Source organism: Neofelis nebulosa, chromosome 2, assembly GCF_028018385.1.
Source record: "Neofelis nebulosa isolate mNeoNeb1 chromosome 2, mNeoNeb1.pri, whole genome shotgun sequence".
Lineage (NCBI taxonomy): Eukaryota > Metazoa > Chordata > Mammalia > Carnivora > Felidae > Neofelis > Neofelis nebulosa.
This window is the reverse complement of record NC_080783.1, coordinates 90,036,147-90,054,076: the sequence shown is the minus strand read 5'-3', so window position 1 is coordinate 90,054,076 and position 17,930 is coordinate 90,036,147. Positions and strand designations below refer to the sequence as shown.

Sequence of the window (17,930 nt, the reverse complement as noted above, 5' to 3'; positions counted from 1 at the left end):
AATCTTGGATTTACTTAATCATGTAAGAGCCTGTTGCTGTTGGATGGGAAATAGTGGTCACTTCATTCAACAAATATTTTTTGAGGATATACTTACAATGTGCCAGCATTGAGTTATGAGTTGCAGACACACTGCTAAAAAAAAGAGCAAATATTTTCACTAATTTTATAGTTTCCTTTCTAGTTGGTAAGCAGTAATCAAATATTCAACAAACAAATGGAAATCTAAAATAATGACAAGACTAAATGATGAAATTATGGTGCTAAAAGTGTCTATTTTAAGAGACTTTGGCTTTGTCAAGGGAGGTCAGGGAACACCTCTTTGAGGAAATAATCTTTAAGTTGAAGTCTGACAGATAGGCAGACAACTGAGATGGGAGACATTTCTGGGCAAAGGAATACATTGTTAAAATATACTGTTGGGGGAAAGAGCTTGACAAGTTGAGAGAAGCAGAGAAGGAAAATATGGCTGGAGTGGATAACTTTTAGTCATACTGTAATTCCTTTTAGATAGTAAACTCCATGAGGAAAAGATTGGTATCACCCTTGCTTGCCTTGTTTCCCAGTAACTGGCACTCTGGGAGAACACTTTCTTTTCCTTTTTCTTCAAGATGCCCACATACATACAGACCAGCATATGAACCCTTACCCCATGTTCCTGACCCTCTTTCTCATTAATAAGTATATCATTGTTACAAAGCAACTATTACATAAAGAGTTATTTTTGTGTCATCCACAGTGCTTAGCATAACAAATTATAATTAGCCAATTAGTATATGAATTAGGATTTTAAAAAGACAGGTTATTGTAGAAATATTTGTTTTTCTTTCATTTTCTTTCTTTCTTTCTTTCTTTCTTTCTTTCTTTCTTTCTTTCTTTCTTTCTTTCTTTCTTTCTAATTTATATGTGGGTATTTTTGAAACATTCTCAAGCATGTTTCTTTTTCTCTTCCTAGGTTCAAAAAGGACATGTTATCATACTTCATATAATATATATTTTTTTTTAGTGGGCTCCACACCCAGCATGGAGCCCAACATGAGGATTGAACTCACAACCCAGAGATCGAGACCTGAGTTGAGGTCCAGTGTTGGATGCTTCACCGAATAGGCCACGAGGTGCCCCATAATAATCTATATTGAACACATTAAATTCAGTATAATAAAGTCATTTGCCCAGTCTCCATTCAGAAAGCATGGCTATTTAATGCCAGCTAATTTTTGTTCACTTACGTTTCTGCTTAAGAGAGCTTTTACTAAATTGTAGATAAATATTTACAGAAATCGATGTTTGGATCAACATACGCAATTGTTATATTTGCGGGCATATAGATCAGTGGATAAAATATAAGATAGTTTGTGTTTAAAAATTGTGATGTTAGTTTATTTTTTTTTAACATTTTTTTTTTTTAATTTTTATTTTTGGGACAGAGAGAGACAGAGCATGAACGGGGGAGGGGCAGAGAGAGAGGGAGACACAGAATCGGAAACAGGCTCCAGGCCCCGAGCCATCAGCCCAGAGCCTGACGCGGGGCTCGAACTCACGGACCGCGAGATCGTGACCTGGCTGAAGTCGGACACTTAACCGACTGCGCCACCCAGGCGCCCTGTGATGTTAGTTTAATGTGTCAACCTGGCTAGGCTAACATCCCCAGTTACAGAATTAAACACTAATCTAGATTTTTTCTGTAAAAGCATTTTGTAGATGTGGTTACTACATGCAATCAGTTGACTTTAAGTTAAGGATATTATCCTAAAAAATCTAGGTGGGTTTAAAGCAATTAGTGAAAGGCCTTAACATTAGAACTGAGGTTCCTCTGAAAAAGAAGATGACTTTCTGGCAAAGGTCTAAAGTTTAAGCTGCTGCCTGAGACTTTCCATCTTGCCCTAGGATTTCAGCTTTGCTCAGCTAGCTCCCACAACCTCAGTAGACAAATCCTTGTAATAAATCTCTTTATATATCTATGTTTGTCTACCTATCATCTCTCTCTCTCTCTCTCTCTCTCTCTCTCTCTCTCTCTCTCTCATCATCTATCAATCCATTAACACTATTGGTTGTGTTTCCTTTCATGAAACACTGACAGATATACAACTGTCTCCTATCTCCCATTGTAGATAATTTTTCAGAATTAGCTAGTGAAGAATATATTAGTGTACACAATTCTTTACAAAGGATACTTTTATTTATTTAAAAAATTTTTTACTGTTTATTTATTTTTGAGAGAGAGACAAACACAGAGTGTGAGCAGGGGAGGGGCAAAGAGAGAGGGAGACAGAGAATCCGAAGCAGGCTCCAGGCTCTGAACTGTCAGCACAGAGCCCGACACAGGGCTCAAACCCATGAGCTGTGAGATCACAACCTGAGCCGAAGTCGGACACCCAACCGACTGAGCCACCCAGGCGCCCCACAAAGGATGCTTTTAATATATTTAAATGAGTAAGAAGAAAGGCCATAAAGGACTTATGAGACAAAGTCTTAATTTTATACATGAGAAAACCTAAAACACAGCTATTGTCTACATTAACATGGCTTTACTATCCACTGTCTTTTTTTATTATTATTTTTTTTAACGTTTATTTATTTTTGAGACAGAGAGAGACAGAGCATGAACAGGGGAGGGGCAGAGAGAGAGGGAGACACAGAATCTGAAACAGGCTCCAGGCTCTGAGCGGTCAGCACAGAGCCCGACGTGGGGCTCAAACGCACGGACCGTGAGATCATGACCTGAGCCGAAGTCGGACGCTTAACCAACTGAGCCACCCAGGCGCCCCAATCCACTGTCTTCTTTAAAAAAAAAAAATTTGTTTTAACATTTACTCATTTTTGAGAGACAGAGTGCAAACAGGGGTGGGGCAGAGAGAGAGGGAGACACAGAATCCAAAGCAGGCTCCAGGCTCTGAGCTGTCAGCACAGAGCCTGAAGTGGGGCTGGAACTCATGAACTGTGAGATTATGACCTGAGCTGAGGTCGGACGCTTAACTGACTGAGCCACCCAGAGGCCCATACTATCCACTGTCTTTAATGTTATAACTTACTGTTCTAATAAACTCTTGTCCAGTAAGGTAATAGTTGAAAACAATATAACTTCAAATTTCAGGAACTTCCTGGACAGCTCATCAACTCCAGCAAAAAAGCAACAAATGACACTGTATACATTGGTCTCTAACCCATCTCCCCTCAAATTCTTCTTTCCGTATCTATCAATCCAAAATTATATAATGATCTTTACTCAATGATCCTAATCAAGCTTCATTTGACACCTGCCTTAAACCAGACTTCACAATCTCAATTACTATTTCAGTGCTGCTTTTCCTTGTCTCAGATACTGCTAAGACATTGATGACTTAATGTTCTCCCTCAGTGTGTGAAGTAAGAAACTCAGCTTGGTCTACACAATGGGTTTTTTTGGTGATATTTTGAAGAGCCAGCATTTAACACAGAAGAGAGAAAAATTAATAAACAATCATATATTTGCTACCTAGAACTGGACATTATTTTTTTAAGTTTATTTATTTATTTTGAGGGGCAGAGAGAGAGGAAGAGCGAGAGAGAATCCCAAGTAGGCTCTAAACCATCAGCACAGAGCCTGAGGTGGGGTTGAACTAATGAACCACGAGATCATGACCTGAGCCAAAACCAAGAGTCAGATGCTCAACCAACTGAGCCACCCAGGTGCCCCCATAACTGGACACTATTACCATTTTACTGTATTTAATTTGAATCTTTGTATGAAATATGAAATAAATTCTATTAACACAGTAAAGTATCTTTTGAAAAAGATGAAAGTTCCCTTTGAATGTCATTATTGTTCCTTCCTAAAGAGAACTGCTATTATAAAATTGGTGTGGATTATCTCCAGTTTACATTTTCCATACTTTTATAAACATATTCAACCAGGAGCAATATCCATTAATGTTGTATGTTTCATTTTGAACTTCTATGAATGATTTCATACCATAAGTATCATTCTGTTAATTACTTCTCTCACTCAATGCTTCTGAGATCTATTACATCTTTTTCTATATATACAAAAACATATCCATATTTGTATACAGTATTTCAGCACATAAATATGCTGCATTTATTTACTATTCCTCTTCTGATGAAGATTTAAAGCCTTTTCAAATTTTTTAGAGTTATAAACAATGATGCATTAAATATCCTTGTACGTGTTTCTTTGAGCATATATTCTTTAGAGTATATAAGTGTGTGGTTTGTGGAACATAAGATATTGCATATGAGCCTTTAACTCTAAAAATAGCTCAAAAAGATAGACACTGTTATCTCTATCTTACAGGTAATAAAACTGAGCCTTCAAAAAGGAAAGAAGCATGTTTAAAGTCACGGAGTTAATAAGTATCAAAGCAGAGATTCAAATCTGTGTTTGGTATGATCCAAAAACAACATTTTTCCAAAACCATATTATCCCTCAAGCAGTAAAAGGAATGTTTCATGTGAATGTGAAAATTACTACAAGTTGTCCCTAGTTTCCAAGCGCCTTAAATTCATTCTTCCTCTTGTACCTTACACCTTGAACAATTTAATTCACTTAATTTGAAGTGGTAGTTAAAGATGGCAAGTGTTAACTGATGGTTAATGACCTATGAAGATAGAAATATTCCTCATTGCAGGGAATCAAGGGAGAATAGAGGCAGGATAGAATTTCACCTGCTCACTTTCTTCCTCTGTACATCAAAAAAAAAAAAAAAAAAAAAAAAAGGTATCTGTGGGCAGAAGTGTAGTAGAATATGTTGGGCTGAGTATTTGCCAGCCCATTTGCCATTCAGATTTCAGGAACATAAAAAAGGGAAATGATTTGTTACATTTATGAATGGACAACACAGTCTCTTATTAAGAACGGCAGAGACCTGGTTAACATGTTAGTTTGCTAAAGTAGAAAATTACAGAAGGAAGTTGTAAGTAACCCTTTTTGTAAACAACATCAAGACGTACAAGAGGAACGGGTGCCTGGGTGTCTCAGTCTGTTAAGTAGCCCACCGTTGATTTTGGTGCAGGTCATGGTCTCAGGGTTCATGAGTTTGAGCCCCACATTAGACTCTGTTCTGAGTGTTGAGCCTGCTTGGATTCTCTCTCTTGCCCTCTCTATTTCTCCCTGCCTCTCTCTCTGTCTGTCTCAAAATAAATAAATCAAGTTAAAAAATTAAAAATTAAAAATATATTTAAAGAACTACAATAGGAAGATGAGGGCCCAGTTGTCTTTTTGACTCAGGGATTATTTTGGGAAGATCTGAGAGTACAATCCAGCTGCTTCCACTTGTTTACCTCTTAGCATTAGCAGTAAAACAAAACAATATGGAGTACATTCCTCACATTTGCATAAAAATTTGCTCATCTCAGAGGCCTATTTGCTACCTATAATCCTCTGCAATATTTCAATGGATTCTATTGCATATTTATTCTTTACTGAACTCATTTATACTCTCAATATTGCAATCAAATAATTCAAATTCTTCTATTGGATCCAACATACCTTGTATTACTACTCCTGATAGGTTCTAGTATTAAAGGCCAGATGTTCTCTTAATAAATTTTCCTCATTCAGTCCTCATGGGAACTTTATAAAATCGACATTTTGTCTTGATTTTACAGATGAGGAAAGCAAGTACCACCAAGCTAACAATTTGCTGAAGGTCACTGAGTTAAATTTACTTAATGGAATCTAAAGTGATTTAGGTTCTTGTCCCCCTTAAGGAAAAGGAGGGTATCAAATTTTTATCAATAGTCCTAATACAAAATCTGATACTCAATAAAAATCTGCTTATTGAATGAATGTCGGACTTGCAAGCCATACTCATTAATGCTGATTTAAGGCAGCGTTCACAATGAGGTTCTGGGTTATTTTGGTCAAACTGGTGTATCTTGGGCAAATTAAAATTTAAAAGTATCATTTTGAATTAATTTAAGGTGATTTTCAAATACAACAATAAGTGTAAACAGTGACACTATTTTTCTTTACAACCTTTCTTTATGTAAGCTGGGAGGGTTTTTTAAAAATTTATTTTGAGTAGGGGAATGGATATTTAGCATTAAAGAAGATAAGGTTTTCCCATTATCGAAACAAGCATATAAATTAACATTTTGGTGTAACCTGTGGCTACCGCATTACAATGTAAGGATTTTATTTGCTCATACTATTTTCATCATACTCACTTTTCCATATTAAATATTCTGCACCATTCTAGATAAGCACCAACTGAATTGCTTGAGTCCAAATTAAGTCTTTTGTATGGGTCCTAATCTTGTAGAGGCCCATGTTTCTTTTGTCCTATCATTTTCCACACAGAAGTATTAGCATTTCAATTTGCCTTTAATTTCTAACACTAACTTGAATTTCAATTGTGTATCAAATCTTAGAAGAGCCAGTCCAAAGAAAAGAGTTGTTAATATTATCATTTTCTATCAGAGGTTTCATCTATAGACTACATGAAAAGAATTATTTATTGTAAATCTTGGTGACACTGCACATTTACCGAATCACCAGTAGTAAAATGAGCTCCTTCAAATAAGGATACTACCACATTTCTAAAACTAAGAAAAAATGCTGAAAAGCTTCATAGTGAATTGACTTTCCCCCCAGAATTAAAAATACACTATGTTCAATTCAAGGCAATTATGACTTTCTTTTGTACATTCTATCACTCTCATTTAATGTGATCTCAAAATCCAGGTTCATTACTGGACTTTTTTAAAAAGATACTTGAGATGACAAATAGGCAGTGTGATAAGCCTTGCCTCTTAAAATTAAGAGGAAATATAGGAAAATAGGAGGAAAGTGTGATTAGGATTTGAAAACTATATACATTACAATGTAAATCTATCTATGCATACATATGTAACACATTAACTTCTAAAAGAATCTTCGTAGTTAAATTTTTAAGAGATGTTTTACGGATAGGCATCAGAGCTTTCTTTCAGCACCATCGAGTTTTATCTAATGATTTAAATGGTTAGCAAAGGTAGAATAACAAACCAAGCCAATCTACTCCATAGTGAATAAAAAACTGCTGAAAACTAAACACTAAATACTTATATCATTATAACTACTAATAACAACACAATGACGATCAGGGAAGCCTTGGTACATTATATTGCCACTGCAGCAATGTATCAGATATTCACCACTGAAAATATGAGATTAAGTAATTACATCAAGCTTTAAGTGACTTCAGTACTTAAGATACTATAAAAATTCTCATATCAAAAGACGTTATCTTCTTATCTAGCAAAAAAGACTGTTTCCTCCTTCACCCACCTAGACCCAATGGATTCAATGAGAGTGATAAATTCTTGAATTTATATTATTAATCTGTAATATTTCCTTTCAGGCTCAAGAACAGAGATATATAAGTACAGGTTTGTCATATTAAAAACTGCAGTCACTAACTATTCAAAAAGAAAAAAGCAAACAAACTTACCAACTGGTTCCTTTTGATTTTGAAAGAGAATCTTGCTATTACTGCCATCCATGTTTGCCATGTTAATTGTGTTTCCATCTGTCCAGTAGAGTTTCCTTAATTTAAGAGATATGGATTAAAAATATTAGATGCAGGCCTACTTGTTGACTAAAAACTTACACTGAAGAAGAAAGTTAATATCAACGTAAATTCTTGGCTCAGGATGAATTCTTTTTAGCAAATTGGTGAGACACTTGCCGACAGTAACACACATGTCTGCCTCAGAAGAAAGTATCACTCCTGCTTTTTCCTGTCATTGAAGGACAATCATCTCACTTCCTTTTTCTGCCTACATTCACAACTGAAATATCTATGACTATAGTAAATCATTTCTATGTAAAGTAATTCATTAAGATTGAATCTTCTTGGTTTAGAGAAACCAGATACCAAAGAAGAAAACAAAGTCACTTCAGCCATTCCCATTGAAAGCACTGGGGAGAAAGTATTTTAGCCCTACACAAGCTCTCTCCATGTGTACATGATGATAAGCCAGAAGGTGGGAGAATTTGAGCTACTTAGCAGTTACTGTAACATCAGCATGCAGTAAATATGTTACTAATAACTGGTATTTGAAATGAAATCAGTGACTTTTCCTTGTACCTTTTTTTCTTTTTTTATTCTAAACTGTTACTCCTTAGAAACATAAATTAATAAAATGTTATAATAATATATAAAAACCTGATTTTATGCAGATACCAGAAATCTCTAAGCAGGGATCTCTTTTACAATTTTCATATTCACTTTTTTTACCGTATGGCTAATAATTCCTCTGAATTAAATACAGTTTTTATATAAAATAAAGGTAAAAATGTGTGAAACTTTTGAAAAACTTTACAAAAAATAATCATACTTTACCCCCTGACTGGGTGAGCTGCAAGACACTGTGGCTTATCGATTCCATGGATAATTGAGGTTTTCAAAGAGCCATCTAGTCGTGCCACATTAATTTGTGTTTCATCAAATTCAGAGCTAACCCAATATAAATTACGTGAGACCCAATCCACTGCTAACCCTCTGATACTCTGAATATCTGTAAAACAGGAAAGAGAAAATTAAAAGTGAATGAAGTTTCTCATTCTTTTTGACTTTCCAAAGTAAGTTATTTTCTGTCTCAGGAAAATTTAATTTACAATTTAATTTGTTAGCTAAAATTGTACAAGATTGTAATCTCATTCCCTTATCAGCCCTTCTTAAGGCATGAATAATCATTAATGTCTTACTGCTGAGCCATTTGAAAACCTGAAGCAACAATTAGCATTGAAATTACACTAACACTCAGTGATTCACTAGTAAATACTTAGGAGCAGACACAGGCAGCAGTCTTATGGTCCAAGGTGACCAAAATTCAAATTAGAGTAACAGCTTTTTCAGTTGGTAGCAAATCTTTCTAGTCAAGAGAAAGTACTTGTGGGCCGTCAACAAATGGGCTATTTTATGTTTGAAAGTGCCAATTTGTTCCTGAAATGAAATAAAACAATTCAACTTTCCTAAAACAAGATCACCAGAGTTGAACATCTTGCAAAATAGATAATTAACAGAAATGGACTGAGATATGAGCAAAGAAACAAAATCCTTTTAATATTCCTCCAACGTGGATTCTACAGAAATTACTAAAATCTAATTAAGTTTCGATTAATTCATTGCTGCCAATGTGAATATTTGGGTTGTTATTCCTTGATTATTTAATTAGGCATCTTTAAAAAAAGGATGGAATTTAGGCTTAAATACAATTGTATACTTTAATTAGAAACAAATTAAAATCAAGTGTTAAAAATGATGGATCCTATAAAAGCTTTTTCAGGTATTTACTAGAAAATCTTTTTAACATATTAACATATAAAGTAGGCCCATTTAGTCCCCAATCTGTGGCACTTGAATCCTCTAATCTGGTTTTGTCTTTATTTTACACAGTTCTGTTATTTTCAAGCATACTGAATGTCCAAAGCTCTTTAGACTAGTGTTACTCAAACTTGTAAGACACCTGGAGTGTTAGGAGGAAGATTCTGATGCAGTAGGTCTGGGAAGGGGCCTGGGATTTGGCAAGTTCTAACTTGCTCCCAGGCACTGCTCCAGAGCAGTGGTTCCAACCTAAGCGCTGCTGAAACCACAGAGCAGCTGTTGCTGAACCCTCCACACTGTTAAATCTTCCATTTTTACCATTGTTAAAAGATGCCACAACGCTGGATTTTTCATGTGAAAGTGACAACACCAGATTTGTAAAATTTGGCAATTATTTCAAAATTTAAAAGAGCAAAATAGGACATGGAGACCTGGTGGTTCTAGGTCTGTTATACTGTCAGTATTGGCCTGGTAGGTTCCAGCGTCCGTGTATGTCTTTCCAAACCCGACAGAGCCTACTTTCTGCTCAAAATGCTCTTATTATTTCTAAATAACTTTTAATCACAGCTCCCTTAGAAGGTATCATCCATGTTTTAATTCTCCTCTAATCAACAACTTTCCTCTGCAAGTTACCTTTCATCATGAATTTACTGGTAAGTTGGTGAATCTCAAATGTCAACTTTATTTATTTATTTTTTTTGATCCAACACTAGAAATTTCTTTTTAGTTGTCCTCCTCTGGATCCCTCTTCTTGAGAAAAAGTACTACAACACCTCTGTAAGGCTAAACATGGCATGTCTGATACTTATTTATTTTGCCTCATCCAGGATATTTATTCCTTCTTCTCCTTCACCCTCTGGACTTAATTGGTTGCTGAGAGACAGTCTTGCTATAATGAGAACACCTGGCTTCATGTTCTAGGTTGGGTGCCTATTTTTTGTCTTTAATCAAGTCACTTAAATTGCAGCCTCTATTCTTATCAGGAAAATGAGGCTAATTACAGATAATACATAGGATTGCTGGGAATATTACGTTAGATGATGTTATTTATTCGGTTTAATGCAGGGTTGAAGGATATTTTGCCAATCCAAGGACTTAATATTTTCTGCATTTTTTACCCTGGACTGCTTGGTATTGGCAAAAATGACACAGTATGTTTTTATTTTCTCTAAAATACATGTTTTCCAAAGGTTTTTGTTTTTATTTTTTGGCTGTTTCTGCTGCTCAAAATCCTTTTATTTATTTCTGATTGACTCTTAATCATATGGTCTCGAGAATACATTGCACTCCTACATTGGAAAGCATATTCAAATGTAAGCTATTAATACCTATTTAGTCCTTGTCAGTTCTATGGTTCATGCCCTCTCAAATCTATTTCTGTCTTTAAAATTGCAATAGCATCCATTCTTTTTCCTTATCCAACCAAATGATTTAGTTGCTGCCAGGTTATTTTTCTGACTGGAGAGTTCTGCATCATGACCTTTGTTTGTCCCAAAGATATTCAATAGCTTTCAACCACTCAGAAAGTGATGTCTAAATTCCTTAGCCTGGCTTCCTGTATAATCTGAATATAACTACCTTCCCAACTTTGTTTTTCCACTATTTTTAACGAATTACCTTACACTTCAGTCATACTGATGTGTTTTCAGATTTCCAGACTTATCCTGACCTTTTGAACCTATAGGGCATTACCTGGAATCCATAACTTACTACATTTCCTTCTACCTGAATCCCACACAAAAGTAAGTAAGCAGATAGACAACATCACCCTTCAACCACAAAAACCTAATCAATTTTATGTCCTAGCCAGAAAGTTTGTCTCTATCTACCTAACAACAGGACTGTATCTGGTCAATCCCTTTGTACTTAATGTGATGGTTATTTGCTGACATATTACTACTCTTGTATATATTTCTTGCAGGTAGATTCCTTGCTAATATATCTTTATAGTGCTGCTCCCCAAATGTATACAACATTGCTTCAACATAAATATTTTTTAATGAATTGATTAATAAATTCATGATATATATAATCTATAATTTTAAGGATATGTGACCTGAGCTAGAAATATCAGACAAGGTCCTCAAGTTCATTCTCAGGAGTACATATACAAATATATACTCAGCCAATATTAATTATCATTCTTTATCCTTACCTTTTTTCTACCCACCATTTAGAGTTTCTAATTACCAACTTTAAGTCTAAAATAAAACTTTTGTAGTTTTTGACCATTACTAAACCCATGTCTGTTTTTTATTTGTTTGTTTGTCTGTTTGTTTTTCAGAGAAACCTGGCAAATTCACCATAAGGGTGGAGTGGGATAAAAACTGCAAGTTTAATGAAAGTTTTCTTTCCTTGATAAAAATGTTAAAATACTATTTTGACTCTTAACTCTTGTTTTCAAGTAAGTCAAAGACCTCTGAGAAAATTTCTCAGAGGACTCAATTTTCTATATTGAGGGACCTTTACCTTTTTTGAAAAGCCTTTATTGCAATAATATTCTCTGAAAAATGATAAATTATACCATTTAAATGATTTATCAAGATCACAAGACAGACAGGAAAGTCTCTAAGTGCTAACACAGACTTGTATGTTAGCTAAAACCAGAGAGGAAGGCAAATGGGAACACAGAGGCTGGTGCAGCTATTGGGACAAAAAGTTGAGAAATCAAATCAAGTGATAATCCAGAGATTCACGGATCATTAGTTGCTTAGTGCAATACAGATCAGTTCTTAAATGCATAAAGACTAGGAAAGCTAAACAAGAAAAATACCAGGTATATTAGAAGAGTATACATCCTCAATGATACAGGTGAATAGGAAAAAAATAAATCTCCCTGCTTGCTTAAAAAGGAGAATAATTGAGGGGAGCCTGGGTGGCTCAGTTGGTTAAACATCCAACTCTTGATTTCAGCTCAGGTAATGATCTTGCAATTTCTGTGTTCAAGCCCTGGGCTTGAACTGGGCTCTGTGCTCAAAGTGTGGAGCCTACTTGGGATTCTCCGTATCACCCTCTCTCTGCCCTTTTTTCTCTCTGTCTGTCTTTTTAAAGATTTAATTTTTTTAAAAAAAGGAAAATAATTTAAAAATAAAAACAAAACTTATTTTTGCTGTCCTTCCTCTAAGTACAGAAAACAAAACTCAACAAAACCAAACCTAACCCAAACAAAACAAAAGAAATAAACAAAAACTTTAAGCATTAGTTTATACTGGGGCAACAGATGACTAGTCTGGTTGGATGGGGGACAAATCAAATATAATTGATTTCCAGTTTATTGTGACTCCCTTTGCCTCCAGCAGAAGCAAATTCAAACCCTCTGTGGAAGAAAACATATTCCTCAATGTAGGCCCTCAGAATCCCCTAGATTGAGTTCATTCTCATAATAGATCAGAACACAAAAATAAAGCACACACAGAGAAATGAAACATAAGAGCAAGGATTAAGAGAAAACTTAACAATAGGTTTAAAACTCCAGAGCTTACCTGTTTTTACATTGTTGTGTGAAATAAAGAAAAATGAGTGGAATATTTTAAAGAAAAAAATATGCTTTGAAATAATAAGTCAATAATTTATTTTAAAAATACCCTTGGAAGACATAAATGATAACCAAAAAATAACTTATAAATATTTTTTAAAGTAATATTAAAAAGAAACAATTTATTAAGTGAATTAACCAGCAGCTTAGATATAATTCAGGAATTGATACAAGACAAATTAAAGGAGTTATCCAGTGCCAACACAGAGAAACAAGAAGATTAAATGAGTTGGAGGTTAGAATGAAGTCTAGCACATCTAACCAAATTTTGAAAGGAGGAAATAGGCTAGGTTAGAGAAAATGGTCAGAGACAATATTTGAGGTTTTTTTTCCTCCCTGGGCTGATAAAAATACATGATCCCATAGGAAGTAAAACAGACTCTAGAGGCCTAAATAAAAACAATGCCATGAAGACAGAGAAAAAATGTTAAAAGCATCTCGAGAGAAAAGACACAACACCAAAAAAAGAATGATAGTTAGATAAACATGAAGATTCTCAATAGCAACAAAATTTGCAAAAGTTGTTGGAATAATATCTGTCAGCAAAGGGTTAAGAGAAAATAACTTGAAATTTGTACTCAACAAAATTATCTTTACAGCTACATCTCAACAATAACAAAAATATTTATTTAAAAAATGGGTAAAGGAATGGAATAGTCATTTGTCCAGGGAAGATGTATAAATGGCCAAGAAGAACATGAAACGATGTTCAACATCACTAACCATTAGGGAAATGCAAATCAAAATCACAATCAGAAACCACCTCACACCCATTAGGATGGCTACATAACAACAACAACATCCAAATGTTCACAAGGTTGTAGAGACATTGGGACATTTCTGTATAACATTGGTAGGAATGTAACATGGTGCAGCCTCTGTGGGAAACTGCATGGCAGTTTCTCAAAAAATTAAAAATAGAATTACCATAGAATCCAGCAGTTCCCCATCTGGGTATATACTCCCCAAAATTGAAAGCAGGGTCTTGAAGACACACTTATGGTCACAGCAGAATTACTGACAGTAGCCAAAAGGTACAAATAACCCAAATGTGCATCAATGGATGAATGTATAAAAATTGTGATACATATATAAAATGGAATATTATTCAGCCTTAAAATAAATTCTGACACTTGCCACAATATGGATACACCTTGAAAATATCAAGCTGTGTCAAATAAGCCCTTCACAAAAAGACAAATACTGTGTGATTCCACTTCTAAGAGGCATTTAGAGCAGTTAAATTCACAAAGGAAGTAGAATGATGGAAACTTGGGGAGTAAAATTACCTGGTGTTGGGAGGAGGGGGTATCAGGAGTTGTTGTTTAATAGCTATAAATTTCAGTTTTACAAGATGAAAGGAGTTCTGATGATTGGTTCACAATGTGAATGTACGTAAAACTACTGAATTATATACTTAAAAAGAGTCAAGATGATAAATTTTATGTGTATTTTACCACGATGAAAAAATATCTTCCAAAAACTAAAGCTAAATAAATATATTTTCAGAAAATATATTAGGTTATCACTAAACTAAAGGAATATTAAAGGATATAATTCAGAAAAAAGAAAAATGATCAAAGAAAAAAAGGCCTTAGATGAAAGAGGAATGGGTAACCACATAAACTGATTGAGGTGTAGATAAATCTAAATGAAAAAAATAAATAAATACAGCACAATGGTTGTCAATTCTCTGCTTATGAAATTTATTTTTTTCTTTCTCTCTCTCTCACTTTTCTTTTTTTTCTCTTTCTTTTCTCTCTTCCTCCCTCCCTCCCTCCGTGCCTCCCTTCCTTCCTTCTTTCCCCTATGCAGTGGACTTGCTGACACCAGCATCTTGGAGATAGGCCTAAATTAGGCTTTTACCCAAAATCATGTATGTCTTCAAAAAAGGAGGGGATCCCAATGCTCATAATTCTCTGAGGAAAGATATGGTTATATCCAATCAAAACTCATTTGAAATGAGCTTCTAGGAAATTACATATCTGTTCTAAGGGGCCATGTTAAAATAAAAGCAAATTGGTAATATCTTTGAAAGCTGTCTCAAGGGAACTTGGTAAATATTAAACATCCCATTTGTTGCAACTATGAGAAACTATATACACACAAACACATATATTACCATATTTAATATATGGTATGCAAATTAAGAAACAGCCTAAGAAAGAGAATATTACAAAACACTTTAGGAGCCTTCTGTGTACACCCTCACTAATTTTATGCTTCTTCAACTCTGAATAATTTAGTGTTTATCATTGTCTTGTTTTGTTTGTTTGTTTGTTTGTTTTAGTTTTAACACATATGTATGTATCCCAAACCTATGTTGTTGTTGTTTTTCCTAGAGAATATACATCTCAATCTCCTAAACCTATAATTATTTGTATTTTAGATATGCTGCTGATTTGGGAAAATATTTAAAGTAAGGCTGTCTCCTTTATTTTCATCTAGATCAATGTCTCCAATATCTTTCCAATTATCTGGTTAACTTCACCTCTCTCCCAGTCATCAGGTTCAATTACTTCTATATCTACCATACTTGGTGTCTGTCACCTTCTAATACCTCTCATTGTTCTAGTCTAATTTTTACTCTTGATTTAGAACATTTCTTAAGTTCCTAGCTGTAATGTTTTAAAGTTTATTTATTTTGTGTGTGTGTGTGAGAAGAGAGAGAGAGAGAGAGAGAGAGAGAGAGAGAGAGAGAGAGAGAGAGAGAGAGAAATCCCAAGCAGGCTCTGCATTGTTAGTGTGGAGTAGGATATGGGTTTTGATTCTACAGATCATGAGATCATGACCTGAGTCAAGAACAAGACTCTGATGCTTAACTGACTAAACCACACAGGTGCCCCTCTAGCTGTATTCTTATCTATAATTTATCATTTTTCAATATTTCAGATTTCTATCTGATTTATCTTCAAAAGGGTCTGAATCACCTATAAACATCTATAAAAATTTTCAGTGATTTCCCATTGCCTTTAGGGAAAAAATACAAAAATACAAAACTGCTGCTCATCCTGACATAAGACCTTCTCTGATGTGCTGTCACATTAACCTTCTAAGTTATTCTTCTGGAAGGTCTAGCTACCGCTCACTACCTGCACCTTTCTACATGGAAAGTGTCCAGAGCTTTGTACCTCCTGATATCTCAACCTGGATTGATCAAGCTACTGGTTCCCCAAAGTTCTAGTTTGAATATTACTTCCTAAGGTAATTAGGTAATTACTTAGGTAATTCCATATAATAACTTAATACTCCTTGTGCTAATTTCCTAAGTACCTGACACCCTTATTAAACTTTATATTTCATGTAGCCTTATATTTTAGTTAGTTGTTTATATCTCATTCTTTTACCAGATATGAAGCGCCCTGAGGTTATGAACTGTCTTAACTAAATAAAGCCATCTTTCTACTCATCTAATGTTCCACATATAGAATCCATACATATATAAAGCCTATGGGGAAAAAATAAAAGAAAATTCTATTCTTCTAACTAAAAGGTAAAGAATAAAGATAGGAAGTATGACTCAATTAGCACACATTGCTGTAGATACATAGTTCTCAATGGAATGGCATTTATAGGTGCGATTTTGCCTTTCTTTGTTTCTTTTCTTTTCTCTCTCTCTTTTTTTAAATCACAGATGTTGACATTCTTCCATAAAAGGCTTTCCTGGGTGAAAGTGAAAATTGAAATCCCACTCAGAAAGAGGCAAAACAACAGATGTTCCCTATCCAAACTTTCTACTTTAATTCAAGGCCTGGTTCCAAAATCTAGATCTCACTGTTATTACTGACCTGTTTTCATTTCTTTCAATCTCTCTGGACCAATTTTCATAATAGTTTTTTTCTAAGCATTTTTATTACCATATTAAATATGGTGTTTTGCAAAATAGAGGGAATGAGTGAATCGTTAGTACTCACTGACAAAATAATTGTTGGCAGAAGTGGATAACAATTTCAAATAATAATGGAAATCTACTCTGAAATAGGTCCAATTAGATTCAAAGTATCATTGAGAATTAAATTTTATATAGTAGCAATGTGATCAAAAGGTTGGCATTTGAAGTGGTTTATATTTTTGTAGTTAAAAAAGCATATTATTATATGATAATTTCCTACCATGTAAGAGAATGTTCTTTATAAATAGATATACTTCTAATTCATATTAATCTTCCTTTTGTTCATTTTAGCATCTGCTTAACTCAACTTAACAGTCCAGTTCATTCAGATGGTAGATGACTCTAGTGCTAAAAAATACTTTGCTGAATCAATTGTATTTGCCCAAAGTTGAGTCCTTAATTTTCCAAAGATGAAAAATTTATACTTTACCTTAGAATAATGAGGCACACCAGGAGATTTTCCTAATAAAAAACAAAATTTTATTGACAGTAGCTTGGAATCTAATAAAACTGCCAACGTATTTCTAAAATCTTTTTGTCATATTTCAGAAAACCAGTAAAACTGTTGACACTGGGATGGAATGACCCCATACTTTACCCAGGTAATACTAAATGAACTCTGCAGAGTATGCTGAGTGTATATTCAGTGAACATTGGAAAGAAATATTTGTACAAACCATGTGGTTACAATAAAGTTTCTGCTCTCTACTTGCTGAAGTTCCTTATTTGTAAAAGGAAGGGATTCTCAGGAGGAAACATAGCACAACTTTAGAGTCAAAATCCAATTAGGATGTAACAAAGCTCTGGTATTTCCTACCATGGCAAACCTGAAGTAAATGCCTCCTCATTTTTAAAAACAAAAAGTAACATTTACCTCAAAGCACTGACCTCAAAGCACTGTATGGAGAATAAATGATAGATGAAAGAGGAATAGATACAAATGTGAAACTCAACTGTCTTACTCCCGGTCTGTATAAGGAACTTTAAGGTGTATTAACTAATGTCTTCTTTTTTTTTTCTTCCTATGTTAATTGCAAGTGAATTTCTTATCATGTTATTTAGAGCTGGGGGAGGGACAATCTTGTATCCAGTAAAGTACAATAATCCTGGGTAAGATTATGAACACTCAGGAGAGGCAAATGAGTATAAAAGGTCAACACCCAGCTACTTGGGATGAAGTCCCAAATTCTCTT

General features: G+C 34.5%; 1 protein-coding gene across 4 annotated transcripts in view; it reads right to left on the bottom strand.

The window, feature by feature from the left end:
- Nucleotides 1-17,930, bottom strand: part of LRP1B (LDL receptor related protein 1B) — a 1,890,044-nt gene that overhangs the window by 575,688 nt on the left and 1,296,426 nt on the right. For all 4 annotated transcript variants that reach the window (XM_058715412.1, XM_058715410.1, XM_058715409.1 and 1 more), the window contains exons 30-31: nt 8,327-8,501; nt 7,433-7,527 (exon numbers count right to left, since the gene is read on the bottom strand). In XM_058715412.1, coding sequence (XP_058571395.1) covers nt 7,433-7,527; nt 8,327-8,501 — 270 coding nt within the window. The remainder of the gene's footprint in view (nt 1-7,432; nt 7,528-8,326; nt 8,502-17,930) is intronic.